The 14,250-nt window shown below is 43.2% G+C and overlaps 2 protein-coding genes across 3 annotated transcripts in view; one reads left to right on the forward strand and one right to left on the reverse strand.

The window, feature by feature from the left end:
* The window catches only part of LOC144891850 (eukaryotic translation initiation factor 4 gamma 1-like), a 9,104-nt gene extending 1,763 nt beyond the window's left edge, over positions 1–7,341 (reverse strand). The window contains exons 1-2 of the mRNA XM_078776714.1: positions 7,093–7,341; positions 4,078–4,176 (exon numbers count right to left, since the gene is read on the reverse strand). Of these exons, the coding sequence (XP_078632840.1) occupies positions 4,078–4,176; positions 7,093–7,221 (228 nt within the window). The 5' untranslated portion in view covers positions 7,222–7,341. The remainder of the gene's footprint in view (positions 1–4,077; positions 4,177–7,092) is intronic.
* The window catches only part of LOC137417557 (phosphatidylinositol-3,5-bisphosphate 3-phosphatase MTMR2), a 183,772-nt gene that overhangs the window by 5,108 nt on the left and 164,414 nt on the right, over positions 1–14,250 (forward strand). The gene's annotated exons all lie outside the window — the stretch shown is intronic.

Raw genomic sequence — 14,250 nt, forward strand, 5'->3', positions numbered from 1 at the left:
TGGCTGCCCTCAGTTTCTCTTGGATAAGTTACAAAAGGTTCAAAACTCTGCCGCTCGTCTTGTCTGTAAGGCGAAGAAGTCTGACCATGTTACTCCGCTTCTTGAATCTTTACACTGGCTGCCTGTCTCTGCTCGTGTGCAACACAAAATTTGCACACTATGTTATAAATCATTGTGTGGAACGGGACCTCACTATCTCTCCGATTTGCTCAATCTCTATGAACCTCGGCGACGGCTTCGTTCAAGCGACGACTCTATGACCTGAGAGCCGCCGCGCACCAGCACCAAGTCGTTTGGCGAGAAATCCTTTTCCTTTGCTGCACCTCTGCTCTGGAATGACTTGCCTTCCTCTGTTCGACATGTTGACTCTCTTCCTGCCTTTAAAACCTCCCTCAAAACCTATCTGTTTCACAAGTCTTTCAAAGTCTAAGTCCTGTTTTCCCTTTGGTTTGAGGTGGGACAGAGATCGAGAGTATGTCTGTGTGCATGTGCGGGGGAGGGGGGAGAGGAGGAAGGGGAGTGCACACATCTGTGGGTTTTGAATGGGGAGGGAGAGGAATAGGGCAAGAGTGAAGGTGTGTCTGTGTGTGTGTATGTTTGTGTGTGTGTGTGTGCGGTGTGTGTGCGTTCGCATGATAATGTAAAGCGCCATGAGCGTAGTTTACTCTGCTTGATGGGGCTATATAAGACTCCTTTATTATTATTATTATTATTATTATTGTCTCTGCATTGCCTCAGCATTAATGAAGGTTGTCTGGGAATGTTTACTTATTTGTGCCTTATATGCTTCCCTCCAGATGTGTTGTATTCGAGTGAATAAAAGCTCACGTTGGAGTTTGTTCTGTGGACATCCTTGATTTTCACCATACCATGCACACACTCAAGGCACCCAGTGCCAGAGGCAGCAGAGCAACCCCAAAACATCACTGAACCTCTTCTCTGTTTGACTGTAGGAATGAATGTATGATCGTTTTGTCAAGGCCATTTATAAAAAAACAAAAAAAAAACAACGCTCATTCATTCATTCAATTCATGTCATTCATGTCATTCATTCCTACAGTCAAACATAGAGGTTCAATGATGTTTGACTGCAGGGAAGGTGTTTTTTTCTTTGAAGGCTTCATTTTGTTTTCTGTAAACAAATGGAAAATTTTGTGTAAAAATGAAATGAAAACTTGTAAAAATGTAAAAATGAAAAAAATTAAATGAAAAAAAATATATATATATTCTGTAAAATTTTGGCTTTCCCAAAAAGTTCTAATTTGGTCTCATCTGTGCACAGGACATTATCCCAGAAGGATTTTTTTGACTTGTTCAAGTGTGTTTTGGCAAACTCCAGTCGGGCTTTCTTGTCTCTCTCTCAGCAGTGGGATCCTCCTGGGTCTCCGACCATAGAACCCCCTTTCATTGAGTTGGCGACGGATGGTGCGAGTTGAAACTATCGTAACTTGTGTCTGAAGGTCAGCTTGAATCTGTTTGACAGTTGATCGAGGTGCTTTCTCCATCATTCGAACAATCCTTCGCTGCAATGTTCGATCAAAGTTTCTCTTGTGGCCACGTCCAGCGAGGTTGGCTACAATGCCATGGGCCTTAAACTTCCTGATAACATTGCGTATGGTGGACACATTAACATCAAGGTCTCTGGCGATGGACTTGTAGCCTTGAGATTGTCCATGCTTTGCTACAATCGTGTGTCTGACCTCCTCAGACAATTCTCTGGTATTATTTCTTTTCTCCATGCTCATCGCGGTACACACAGTGACACAAAACAGCAGAATGACTCCTTTTCTCTATTCAAACTAGTTTAATGAGTGATTCTTGTATTGCAGGTGAGTTCAGTTACTTTTTTAAAGGAATAATTAATACCATCGGTGAGTTCAATTCCAAAGTAAAGGAGAATCACCTGTTTGAAATCTAATTATTTCTAACAACCTCTAAAAGGTGCCAATAATATTGTGCGGGCCATTTTAGGATTTCTGTGGGATAAGCTAAGATTTAGTAATTTTTTCAGCTTTTTTTTTTGTTTTGTTCCATTGTAAACCAAAGAAATACATACTGTATGTAGATACCAAAATATTTTTTAATTTCAACAATTTCCTGGACGAGATGTATTGGAATTTCACAAGTTAGGTGGTTTGAGACATTATTTGAAAAAAGTGCAAGGGTACCAATATTTTTGGTCACGACAGTATGATGAAAAGAGAGTTGGGATGAGTGGATAGAAGTTGGTCCATGTTGGCGGACAGCGAGATGTAAATGGAGTCATCACTGTTTGTTGGACGGTACAACACACATAAACAAGAGGTGGAAGTGGAGGGGAAGCCGTAGACAGAGGTACTCATGGGGATGTGGTGGAGTGAGGAAGAGAGCTGGAAGAAAGGGCAGGATGAGGAGGACCAAAGGCGAGGTGGTGATGTGATGAGGCACAGTGATGAATAATATGAGGTGGGGCAGAGGGAAGTAGAGGATCGGAGGTGGAGGAATGATTTGGAAGAGAGATGGTTGTATTTCATTAATTGCTCCTTTTGTACATCTTCAGTGTCAACCCCTTCCCTGTCTGTTCCCTCCTGTCCTACGAACCCTATCTCTTACCAGCATCCCACTCCATGTCCCCTCCCTCCACTCCCTCCTATCCCCATTCCATCACTATCTCACCCCTACCTCTCCCTTTCAAAACCCTCCTCACTCCTCCCCTTCATTTCGCCCCTCATCCCTCTCCCCCACACCCTTCCCCTTAATTTATCCCGCTCTTCCCTCCCCTTCAAAACTATCGCCCCCACACCTCTCCCCTTCAAATCTCCACCCCCCACCCCCCAACCCTCCCATTCAAATCTCCACCCTCTCCTTCAGAACTCCCCCATACCCCTCCCCTTCAAACTCCCCCCTCACCCTCCCTTTAAAAAACTCCAACCTCACCCCTCCCCCTTCCCCTTAAACGCCCCCTTAAAAACTCCACCGTCACCCCTCCCCCTTCCCCTTAAAAACTCCACCCTCACCCCTCCCCCTCCCCCTTCAACCCCCCCCTTAACACCTCCCCTTAAAAACTCCAACCTCACCCCTCCCCCTTCCCCTTAAACGCCCCCTTAAAAACTCCACCGTCACCCCTCCCCCTTCCCCTTAAAAACTCCACACTCACCCCTCCCCCTCCCCCTTCAACCCCCCCTTAACACCTCCCCTTAAAAACTCCACCCTCACCCCTCCCCCTTCCCTTCAAATCTCCCCTCTCACTCCTCCAATCCTCCTCCAAAGTTTCCTCTTAACTCACCCACAAATCTGCCTCCTCCCACATTCATCCAATGCAAACTGGGGTTGTTGAGATTTTCAAGTCAGAGATACATTTGAAAACGTTAAAGGAGGGGTGATATAAAGGTGAGTTTAGAGATTGGAGAAGGGAAGAAATGTAAGAGATTTATTTTTTGAAATGGAATGATTGAAAGGGGGATTTGAAAACAGCCTTTGAAAAAGGAAGAAGAGTGAATTGCAATAAAAGGGATTAAACAACACGGAAGAAGGAAGGAGGAGGTATATATAAGCACTTGCTTAGTACGGGAGGAGTGATTCCTTTTTTCTTTGAAGGTTAAGTGAAAACAGATTTGAGTAAAAAAGAGAAAGGTTGAAAGCGATCGTGAAAGAGTTTGGTGATACACTTCACAAAAAGAATGGGGATAGAAAGGTGACATCGTCCAGAAAAGAGAGGAAAAGATGGAGGATGGGAGGATGGGAGGGGCGAGACAACACGTGCTGTAAAAAGTTGGGAGAAGGAAAAGGTGAAAATAAAAGGTAGTGCAGAGAAAGGACGATCTTGGACACACAACGACTAATGAGGGAACCGGGTAGGCCTCAAAAAACACGGTACGAAAAATCCGACTAATCCTCCAAGCTCACAGTAAACACATAAACAGCAAAATAAACAGCAGAAAAATCGACAAAGCGATCGCGAGAACTCTGAGGATACCGGAGGAGTCCAAAGATCAGCACGACCGAGCTCAAGGAACCGGAACGTTGGTTGGTGGTTCGAACTTTGAGACAGGTATTAATTGTGAATTGGCACACCTGAGTAAGATGAAAATTACTTACTATGTGAAGATCTATCAGATCCTGGAGCATTAAATGGATGCGTGTCGATATTTTCCACTCCTTCAATAATTTCTCCAGAAATGTGAAATAACCATTCATCTGTCGAAACACAAAAATATGTTTCTCAGTCAGTAAAACTAGAACGGCATTCAGTAGAGAGCATACCTCGGCCTGGTTGGCCACATCACTCAATAGTGAAGAATCACTAAAGAAATTAAATAATTCTCATATCGGAATCCATATTCAGATCTTCACCAAAATTAAATCGCTTCTTCCTTGTCGGACACCCAACCGGTCCACCAAGTTTCGTCCAAATCCATCCATCACTTTTTGAGATATCCCGCAATGTATCGTTTTTGGCCCCATCTCCCAATGGTGAAGAATCACTTAAATATATATATAATTCTCATATCGGAATCCATATTCAGATCTTCACTAAAATCTAATCTATTTGTACTTGTCAGACCCAACCGGTCCACCAAGTTTCGTCCAAATCCATCCATAACGTTTTGAGATATCCCGCGATGTATCGTTTTTGGCCCAAAATACCAATGGTGAAGAATAACTTTAAAATTCCAGTAGCCGGATCCGAATCCGGATCTTCACCAAAATCTAATCATTTCGTCCTTGTGACATATGCTACATCCCTGCCAAATTTTGTCCGAATCCATCCACAACTTTTTTGAGATATTTTGTTCACAAACAAACAAACAAATGAAAAATCACTCATTGAGCGACACTTGACAAAACAGAACAAAGTAGAATGGCACTCGGTAGAGCATCCTTTTGACCTCAAAAATAATTCGTGGTTGAATTCAGTGACCTGATATTCAAATCGTCTTCAAAGTTTAAGTTAATCGGATGAAAATTGACAATTTTAGAAATTCAGGCCTTTGTTGACCTTTTGGCCTATGTTGACATTTGGTCGATGTTGATCTCAAAAAGAGTTGGTGGTTGAATTCAGTTAGCTGATGTGAAAATCCTATTCAAATTTCATGTCAATCGGATGAAAATTGAGGATTTTAGAAATTTGAAAAAAAGTGGTTGACCTTTGGCCTATGTTGACCCTTTGGCCTATGCTGATCTCAAAAATAGTTGGTGGTTGAATTGAGTTAGCTGATATGTAAATCCTATTCAAATTTCAAGTGAATCGGATGAAAATTGAGGATTTTAGAAATTTGAAATTGTTGTTGACCGTTGGCCTATGTTGACCTTTTGGGCCATGCTGATCTCAAAATTAGTTGGTGGTTGAATTCAGTTGGCTGAAATGAAAATCCTATTCAAATTTCATGTCAATCGGATGAAAATTGAGGATTTTAGAAATTTGAAAAAAAGTGGTTGACCTTTGGCCTATGTTGACCCTTTGGCCTATGCTGATCTCAAAAATAGTTGGTGGTTGAATTGAGTTAGCTGATATGTAAATCCTATTCAAATTTCAAGTGAATCGGATGAAAATTGAGGATTTTAGAAATTTGAAATTGTTGTTGACCGTTGGCCTATGTTGACCTTTTGGGCCATGCTGATCTCAAAATTAGTTGGTGGTTGAATTCAGTTGGCTGAAATGAAAATCCTATTCAAATTTCAAGTCAATAGGATTAAAGTTGAGGATTTTAGAAATTTGAAATTTTTGTTGACCTTTGGCCTATGTTGACCTTTTGGCCTATGCTGATCTCAAAAATAGTTGGTGGTTGAATTCAGTTAGATGACATGTAAATCCTCTTCAAATTTCAACTTCATCCCAGCAGTTATGTTTACTTTGAAAATCCGTCTTGAGCTGCGTCACCTGCAAGTGATTAAAACACATCAGCAATCATCGCACATCGAGGGAAACATTATCTTATGCTCTTTAGTATCTGTTCTTTTGTGGTCAAAGGTCAGACAGTGTGGAGCAAGTCCCACATTGTTCGATAACGGTTGCTTAGTTGTTGACGGCACTCAACATCCTGCTGCTCCTGCTCGGTTCGCTGTTCCTGGAGCTGCTGTTCCAATTCAGAATATTTCCTCTCCAGGCCCCGGATGTTTGAGGTCCATATCGTTAATGAGGAGAGAGGGGGAGTATCGGGTGCAGGAGAGGGGAGGGGAGGAGGAGGTAGGAAAGAGCAGTTGATCGTGTGTCAGAGATTACAGAAGAGTTCCAAGAAAGGGAAGGATGAGGATGAAAGGTTTGATGGTGATGGGATGAGGCACAGTGAGGGGTTCTTTGAGGGGACAGAAGGTTGGGGGAGGTGGAGGTATTAATGTGTTGTGGAGGTGGAGGCGGTGGAGGTGGAGGTGGAGGTGGAGGAGGAGGGGAGGTGGAGGAGTTTAGAAGGGGAGGGTCAAGGGGGGAGTTTTGCAGGGGAGGGGCGAGGGGGGAGTTTAGAAGGGGAGGGTCAAGGGGGGAGATTTGCAGGGGAGGGGCGAGGGGGGAGTTTAGAAGGGGAGGGTCAAGGGGGGAGATTTGCAGGGGAGGGGCGAGGGGGGAGTTTAGAACGGGAGGGTCAAGGGGGGAGATTTGCAGGGGAGGGGCGAGGGGGGAGTTTAGAACGGGAGGGTCAAGGGGGGAGATTTGCAGGGGAGGGGCGAGGGGGGAGTTTAGAACGTGGATGATTCATGAAAGACGAACATTGATAACAAATTGGGTTATTTGTGATTTCCGCGTCAGCGATCCGTTTAAGAACGACAGAGGAGGGGTGGAACGAATGTGAATTTAGATCATGGAGTGATTTGGAATCATAAGAGATGGAATTTTTTTTTGAAGTGGACTGAGATCGTTGCTCCCATTCCTCGAACTTCCTCTTCATTTCTTCCACTGCCTTTACAGTTTCGTTATTTTTCAAGACCACTTCACCCCAGTCGTTGTCTTTAGTTTGAAAATCCGTCTTGAGCTGCGTCACCTGCAAGTGATTAAAACACATCAGCAATCATCGCACATCGAGGGAAACATTATCTTATGCTCTTTAGTATCTGTTATTCTGTGGTCAAAGGTCAGACAGTGTGGAGCAAGTCCCACAATGTTCGATAACGGTTGCTTACTTGTTGACGGTACTCAACATCCTGTTGCTCCTGCTTCTTTCGCTGTTCCTGGAGCTGCTGTTCCAATTCAGAACATTTGCTCTCCAGGTGTGAGCGATCCATCAAAAGTGCTTCAATCCGTGAAGTCATCTCATCCAATTGATTATCCGTTGATTTCACCTGCTGAGATAGCAGCTCGACCTGTGCAGCAGAAACATGACAGTGTCACTGACAGGAATGTTTCTGTTTTCTGTTCTACATTCCAATGAATAGTCTTCCATTTGTAAATGTCTCACAAGGAGCACGACCCCTGCAAGGTGTTAAAACTCATTAAATCATGTGGAGGTGAACATGATGTTCACCCCATTGACATCTGTAGTCCCACATGCTTGATAACGGTTCCTTACTTGTTGGAAGCTCTCAACGTTCTTCTGTTGTTCTTCCTCATTCCATTGTCGTTGCTTCTGGAGCTGAAGTTGTACTTTTGGCAACTTGATGGAAACTTTTTCGAGTTCGTCTGAAAGGATCTTGTTTTTCACTGTGAACTCATTACCTTGTTCATCCTTCACGTCCAATCGTTGTGAAAGTGCATCAACCTGTGAGGTAGAAACATGACAGTATCATCGACGAAGTTTCTTGTTTTCTATTCTACATAACCAGAAAGAAACCCAGTGACGGGTTTGAAAGAAAATTCAAGACCACACAGCTCACCATTACGCACTCCTTCCCATCATCAATCAAAAAACATCAATACATTATGGAGGTGTCCCTCTCAAGTCTAAACTAGAATCAACTCTGGTTAAAGGTGGAAGGTTCACATGGAATTTCACAAATTCCAAACAACGGTCTTGCATTTGTAAATGTCTCATTAGCAGCACGACCCCTGCGAGGTGTTCAATCTCATCAGAACACGTGTAGGTGAACATGATGTTCATCATCTTGGCATCTGTAGTCCCACATGCTTGATAACGGTTCCTTACTTGTTGGAAGCTCTCAACGTTCTTTTGTTGTTCTTCCTCATTCCATTGCTGTTGTTTCTGGAGCTGAAGTTGTACTTTTGGCAACTTGATCGAAACTTTTTCGAGATCGTCTGAAAGGATCTTGTTTTTCACTGTGAACTGATTGACTTGTTCATCCTTCACGTCCAATCGTGAAAGCAACTCGACCTGTGCAATAGAACACATTGCGTCATGAAGAGATGGAAATAACATAATGAAGAAACATCACTAAAGACTAGAACGGCACTCGGTAGAGCGCAAACCTCTGCCAGGCTGAACAGTTTATGTTTTGTATCCCACTGATAGGCCTGATCTGGATTCAGACCTGCACCAAAATCTAATTGGCTTGTTCTTGTCACTTAACCAACTCGTCCACCAAGTTTCGTCATAACTCGTCCATAACGTTTTTAAATATCAGGTTTTAATCGTTTTTCACCCAATCTCTCAATGGTGAAGAATCGCTTAAAAAATTCCACTAGCCAGATCTGAATCTGGATCTTCACCAAAATCTAATCATTTCGTCCTTGTCATATACACTACCTCTCTACCAAATTTCGTTTGAATCCGTACACAACCTTTTGAGATGTCTTCTTCACAAACAAACAAGAAATATGTCGTGCACAGCACGATACTTGCGAAATTCCTAAAATAAGTTGTTGGCCTATGATGACCTCAAAAATAATTTGTGGTTGAATTAATGACCAGATATGCAAACCCACTTCAAGTTTCAAGTTAATCGGATGAAAAGTGAGGATTTTAGAAATTTGGCCTATGTTGACCTTTTGGCCTATGTTGACCTCAAAAATAGTTGATGATTGGTTTCAATGACCAGATATGCAAATCCTATTTAGATTTCAAGTCAATCGGATTAAAATTGAGGATTTTAGAAATTTGATAAAGTTGGTCGACCTTCGGACTATGTTGACCTTTTGGTCGATTTTGATCTCAAAAATAGTTGATTGAATTCAGTTCACTCACATAAAAATCCTATTCAAATTTAGAGTCAATCTGATGAAAATTGAGGATTAAAAAAAATTGGAAATGGTTGTTGACCTTTGACCTTTTGGCCTATGTTGACCTCAAAAATAGTTGGTGGTTCAATTCAGTTGGCTGATATGAAAATCATGTTCAAATTTCAAGTCAATCAGATGTAAATTGAAGATTTTAGAAACTTTAAAAATAAGTGGTTGACATTTGGCCTATGTTGACCTTGTGATCTATGTTGATCTCAAATATAGTTGGTGGTTGAATTCAGTTCGATGATATGAAAATCCTATTCAAATTTCAAGACAATTGGATGGAAATTGGGGATTTTAGAAATTTGGCCTATGTTGACCTTTTGGCTAATGTTAACTATTTGGCCGATGTTGACCTCAAAAATACTTGGTAGTTGAATTCAGTGACCATATGTGCAAATCCTCTTCAAATTTCAAGTCAATTGGATGAAAATTGAGAATTTTAGAAATTTGACAAAGTTGGTGACCTTTGGCCTTTGTTGACCTATTGACCCCAAAAACAATAGGCTTCTTGCTTATGACAAACTCTACCATTTGGTGAAGTTTCGTGAATATCGGTTGAAAATTGTGATCTGTAGGTGATTGACAGACATTCAAACAGACAGACAGACAAACAGACAGAATAACGCACAAGACCAACCAATATATTAATGAGAAATCTTCGATTTTCGCAAGTAACAAACAAACAGACAGGGGTGAAAACAACCTCCATGCACCTTCGTGGCGGAGGTAATAATAATTTTTCAAATGGAAGCAAAGATAATGATAATTAGTGGAATTTAGTGGATTCAACTCTCCTTGTTGCATCTCTGCAACTTCCTTTTGTTGAAAGTTCTCCAGCAATGGCCGCTCTTTGTTTACCTTTTTTTTTTGTTCGTACTTCCGGCCACATTCAAAACTGCAGAAACAAAGACAAAGCTTGTGAGTTCGAGAAAAAAGTATGATTTTCAAAAGATGAAGAGCATGTTCCATTGTTATAGGATATAAAACATTGAGCTTGCAGGTAAGCCCAGTGTTGGCTTTACAGTTAAGATAACTGGCTGAAGATCTTAGGGTAATGAGTTTCAGCCCCCTGTTGAACCGTTAAATAGCACCAGGTGTGAGACTCAACCTGTCATCCTTCCAAGGTCGGTAAAATAAGTACCGTACCCGATTACTGGAAACAGGGGACACTGCATCAGTGGCATAGGTGCACTCCCAGCAATGATGCAACCAACACCCACAGGCTGCATACAAAAGAATAACAAGAAGAAAAAGACATAAAATGTCATAGCTCCCGTGCTTTTACTAATGTTGCTGTACAGAGTTGAAGGTCGCCAGTCAGCCACCTTTGATCGAATTACAAACCAAGATGTTCTACATATGTATTCTCTCATATATTGTCTTTGTACCGAGTTTGAAGAAAATCGGTCCATGCATGTCAAGAAATGGTTGGGGACACGTTTAAGAAGCAAAATGGCTGCAAGTCGGCCATTTTGGATCGGATCTTGAAAAATAAATGACATGCATATGGAAGCCATCATTCATGATATGTGTGCCAAGCTTGAACTACATCGGTAAATTCAAGTCCGAGAAATGGTTGGGGACACGTTTGAGAAGCAAAATGGCTGCAAGTCGGCCATTTTGGATCTGATCTTGAAAAATAAATGACAGGCACATGGAAGCCATCATTCATGATATGTGTGCCAAGTTTGAACTACATGGGTAAATTCAAGTCCGATAAATGGTTGAGGACGTGTTCAGCATCGGGTTTTTTCAACTAAAATGGCCGCCAGTTGGCCATCTTTGTTCACATCGCCAAACAAAATGATGTGCACATGGATACCATGATGTATTGTTTTTGTGTCAAGTATGAACAAAATCGGTCCACACCCTTCCGAGATATGGTTGCAGACGGACGGACAGATGGATTGATGGACGAGACCGAATCCATAACCCCCATTTTGGACGAAGTCCAGCAGGGGCTAATGAAGCTCTTACCTCCCTCTGAAGGCTCAAACTTCATTATGAGCAGTTGAAGGTTTCACCAAAATAATTGTTCCTGCTCTTCCTCATCCCTTTTCCTCATTTACTCTTCCTTGCTTTTCCTCTTCCAAAATAATAAACCGAGGCCATTATTGTTAATTAAGCCAAAAATTATCTGAAACAGAGAGGATCTGTTCAGGTGGCTGGTAGGATGGCTTCGAGGTAAGCACACTCACCTCCAAGCTGTCTCTCTTTCAATCTGTGTGCCGTCCCTTGGATGGATGTTAAACTGGGCGTGCCGTCTACCGGCATTCGTTGGTGGACGGTAAAGATCCCATGGTATCCTTAATGAAGAGCGGACATCCCCCGGCTAACCCCCGGCTAACCCTTGGAATAATAGTGGCCATTATAAGAAGAAATGGAGAAGACAGGATTTATTCAGGAGAGTGATCTGAGGGAGTATTCTGATGAAAGACAGAATGATAGTGTTGTGGAAATGGTTCATAGGGGTTAATATTAAAAGCTGAGTAATAGTTATTTACATATTGTATGTATGAGTATAAGAGTGAGGCAATTATGCATCGATATTTGTGTAGAAAGCTGTAGCCTTCCCTCCTCATGTTTTTTTTTTTGTTTGTTTGTTTTGTTGTAAACAAGATCGAGGCTTGTGTGAGAGCGAACAACAATCACAAAAAAAAAAGGATCACACAAAACATACAATAATGGGAGCGGGAGACAATATGGGGAGAGAGAGGGAACCACACAAGCACAACAGCAGAGAACAGGGACATCAGGAGATGTGGGGAGGGGGAGGGGAGGGGGGTGGGAGACGTATAAAACACATGGACACTGCGAGGACCTCCAGGAAAGAAGTTGGCATTTCAAAAAAGTGGATCTGGGGTGAATTAACGGGGGTAGAAAAGATCAAGGTTTTGGATGGGTGAAGATAAGAAATGGTGGTGAACAGCTGTTTTAAAGACCTGGAGGGAAGAGTGGGGTTGAAGGGAGTGAGGGAGTTTGTTCCAGAGGCGGGAGAAAAGAGGAATGAAAGATGAAGGTGAGCAGAGAGTCTTGATTTTGGCAATTTCACCAGAAGAGGGTTGCTATCAGATCTTGTGCGACCTGCAGGAATATTTGGGGGACAGAGCACAGAGAGAGCTGGGGGAGCTAGCCTGGATAGGAGTCGGTAGAAGACAGAAAGACCACCAACCTGCCTGCGGTGAGTGAGTGAAAGGCCCTCACAATCGGCTTCATCGCGGGAGATTCCAATGATTCTGAACGCTTTGGTTTCAACAGCGTGAAGCCGAGCTAGGTGTGAGGCAGGAGCACTAGCCCAGAGGGGAGAGCAGTATTCCATTGAGCTGCGGATGAAAGCCTTGTATGTGCTGAGGAGCTCAGGTGTGCCAAGGAAGGACTTCACACGACGGAGGATGCCCAGTCGGCGACTGGCTTTGGAGGCCAGCTAGGAAATGTGGTTTTCCCAGGAAAGATCATGGCAGATAGTGAGACCCAAAAGATTGAGCGACAGAACTTCTTGGAGAGGATTGTTGAGATGGGAGGGTTGTCCAGTTGGTCTTTTCGGAGAGACAAAGCAAGAGTGTGAGATTTGTCAGGATTGAAAGACATGTTCCACTTGTTTGACCAGTCTGTGATTTTGTCCAGGTCTGCAGAGAGTGAGGAAGCTGCAGACTGCCGATCTGAGGGATTAAAATAGCTTTTCCCTTAAATTCCTGATTAATGTACTTTCCTTTGTAATCTGTCCTAGATGTGTTTTAAGAGATAATTCTGCCTCACACAGGCACAGGTTTTGGTGGGAGGGTGAGTCCCGGATATTTTCCCTGAACACTTGAGGATGGGTCAAGAGGCTCAGGGAAGGGGCTCCCCCCTGATTAATGGCTAAACGACCAATATGTGCCACAGGGTGTAGCCAAGTGACGGAATATGATGGGGCGTGCACCAAAGGGATAAAGATGGGTGCAATGCAAAAGGGGGCCGGAAGGATATGCACCTTGGTCTACGTTGTGGAAGCTTTTCTCTTTGTGCACGGTCTCACTTCAGACACATCCTGCCACATCAGCACTTCCCCACCCGAAGCCTGCAGTCCTGCCTGTAATCTCCTGAGGTCCCACCTGCAGCTCTCCTCCATCGTGCCTGCATGAATACGATCTGACCTCGGCACAAGACCTAACTTTCTCCCCGCCATCTCACATCTTTCCCTCTGGGACTTGCTGTACTCGAACAAGCACATCGACGGTATTTTCAGTCTAGTCTTGGTGTGTCTTGAGGTCTTATCGTTAGCTAATCATGGACCTATCGTACGACCCCCCCATGCATGTGGTGTATAATAGTTGTATAGTAATTGTACAGCCATTGATTATTTTGTTATCCCTCCCCTGTTGTTTAAGAGACTTTGCAAAGTAACTGGGTCTCTGTCGAGTGATTTGAGCTGCCCTGATCATAAGCCACAGCATGGCTCTTGGTCATCCGTGAAAAGACTGATTGTGTTCAGGAGCGACTGGCGTCCCATACAAAATGTACCCCCGCATCCGGCGCAGCAAAACTGCTCATGCCGCCAATCAGTGCTGGGCACGAGGAACGTACCAGCACGTTGCTCTACCGGCTCAACCATTTCACCAAAGTGCGGTGGAGAGCCATCTAAGCCCTCCACTCTCGTCGGAGCGTCTGAACCGGCATGACCACTTTAATCGTGGTTCGTCGGGATTCGGACAGGGAACTGGCCCGGTCCAGCCGATTGTAACATTATTTCATGTTTCCACGACAGGTTTGACTGGTGACTGAATGTCACCTTTCAAGGAGGTCCATGATCTGGTACTTCCTGTTGTCACTGGACCAGACCTTCGTTTGTCAGACTTGATTATTCGTAAGAATTTTATGTAACTCGTTTCAAATTTCCAAGCTGCCTTGTCCCCTTGGATGAAGGCATTGTAAATATTGATGAAAAGTCACTCGTGTTCTTTACCAGTGCTTGCAGGGCTTCTTTTTCCGGTGTCTATTCTTCCTGAACCAACACCATGGTCCAAATGAAATTACCCATATTAATAATAATAGGGCAGATGTGATGAACGCGACATCGCAAATCTTGGGCATCACTCCTTCCTCGACAGCATGATTCTGGAAAATCCATGGAAAATAGACAAGGGCAGGTACAAGACAAAAGTTTATTTCATTTGAAATTAAAC

The sequence above is a fragment of the Myxine glutinosa genome, chromosome 4 (assembly GCF_964187855.1).
Source record: "Myxine glutinosa chromosome 4, kmMyxGlut1.1, whole genome shotgun sequence".
NCBI lineage: Eukaryota > Metazoa > Chordata > Myxini > Myxiniformes > Myxinidae > Myxine > Myxine glutinosa.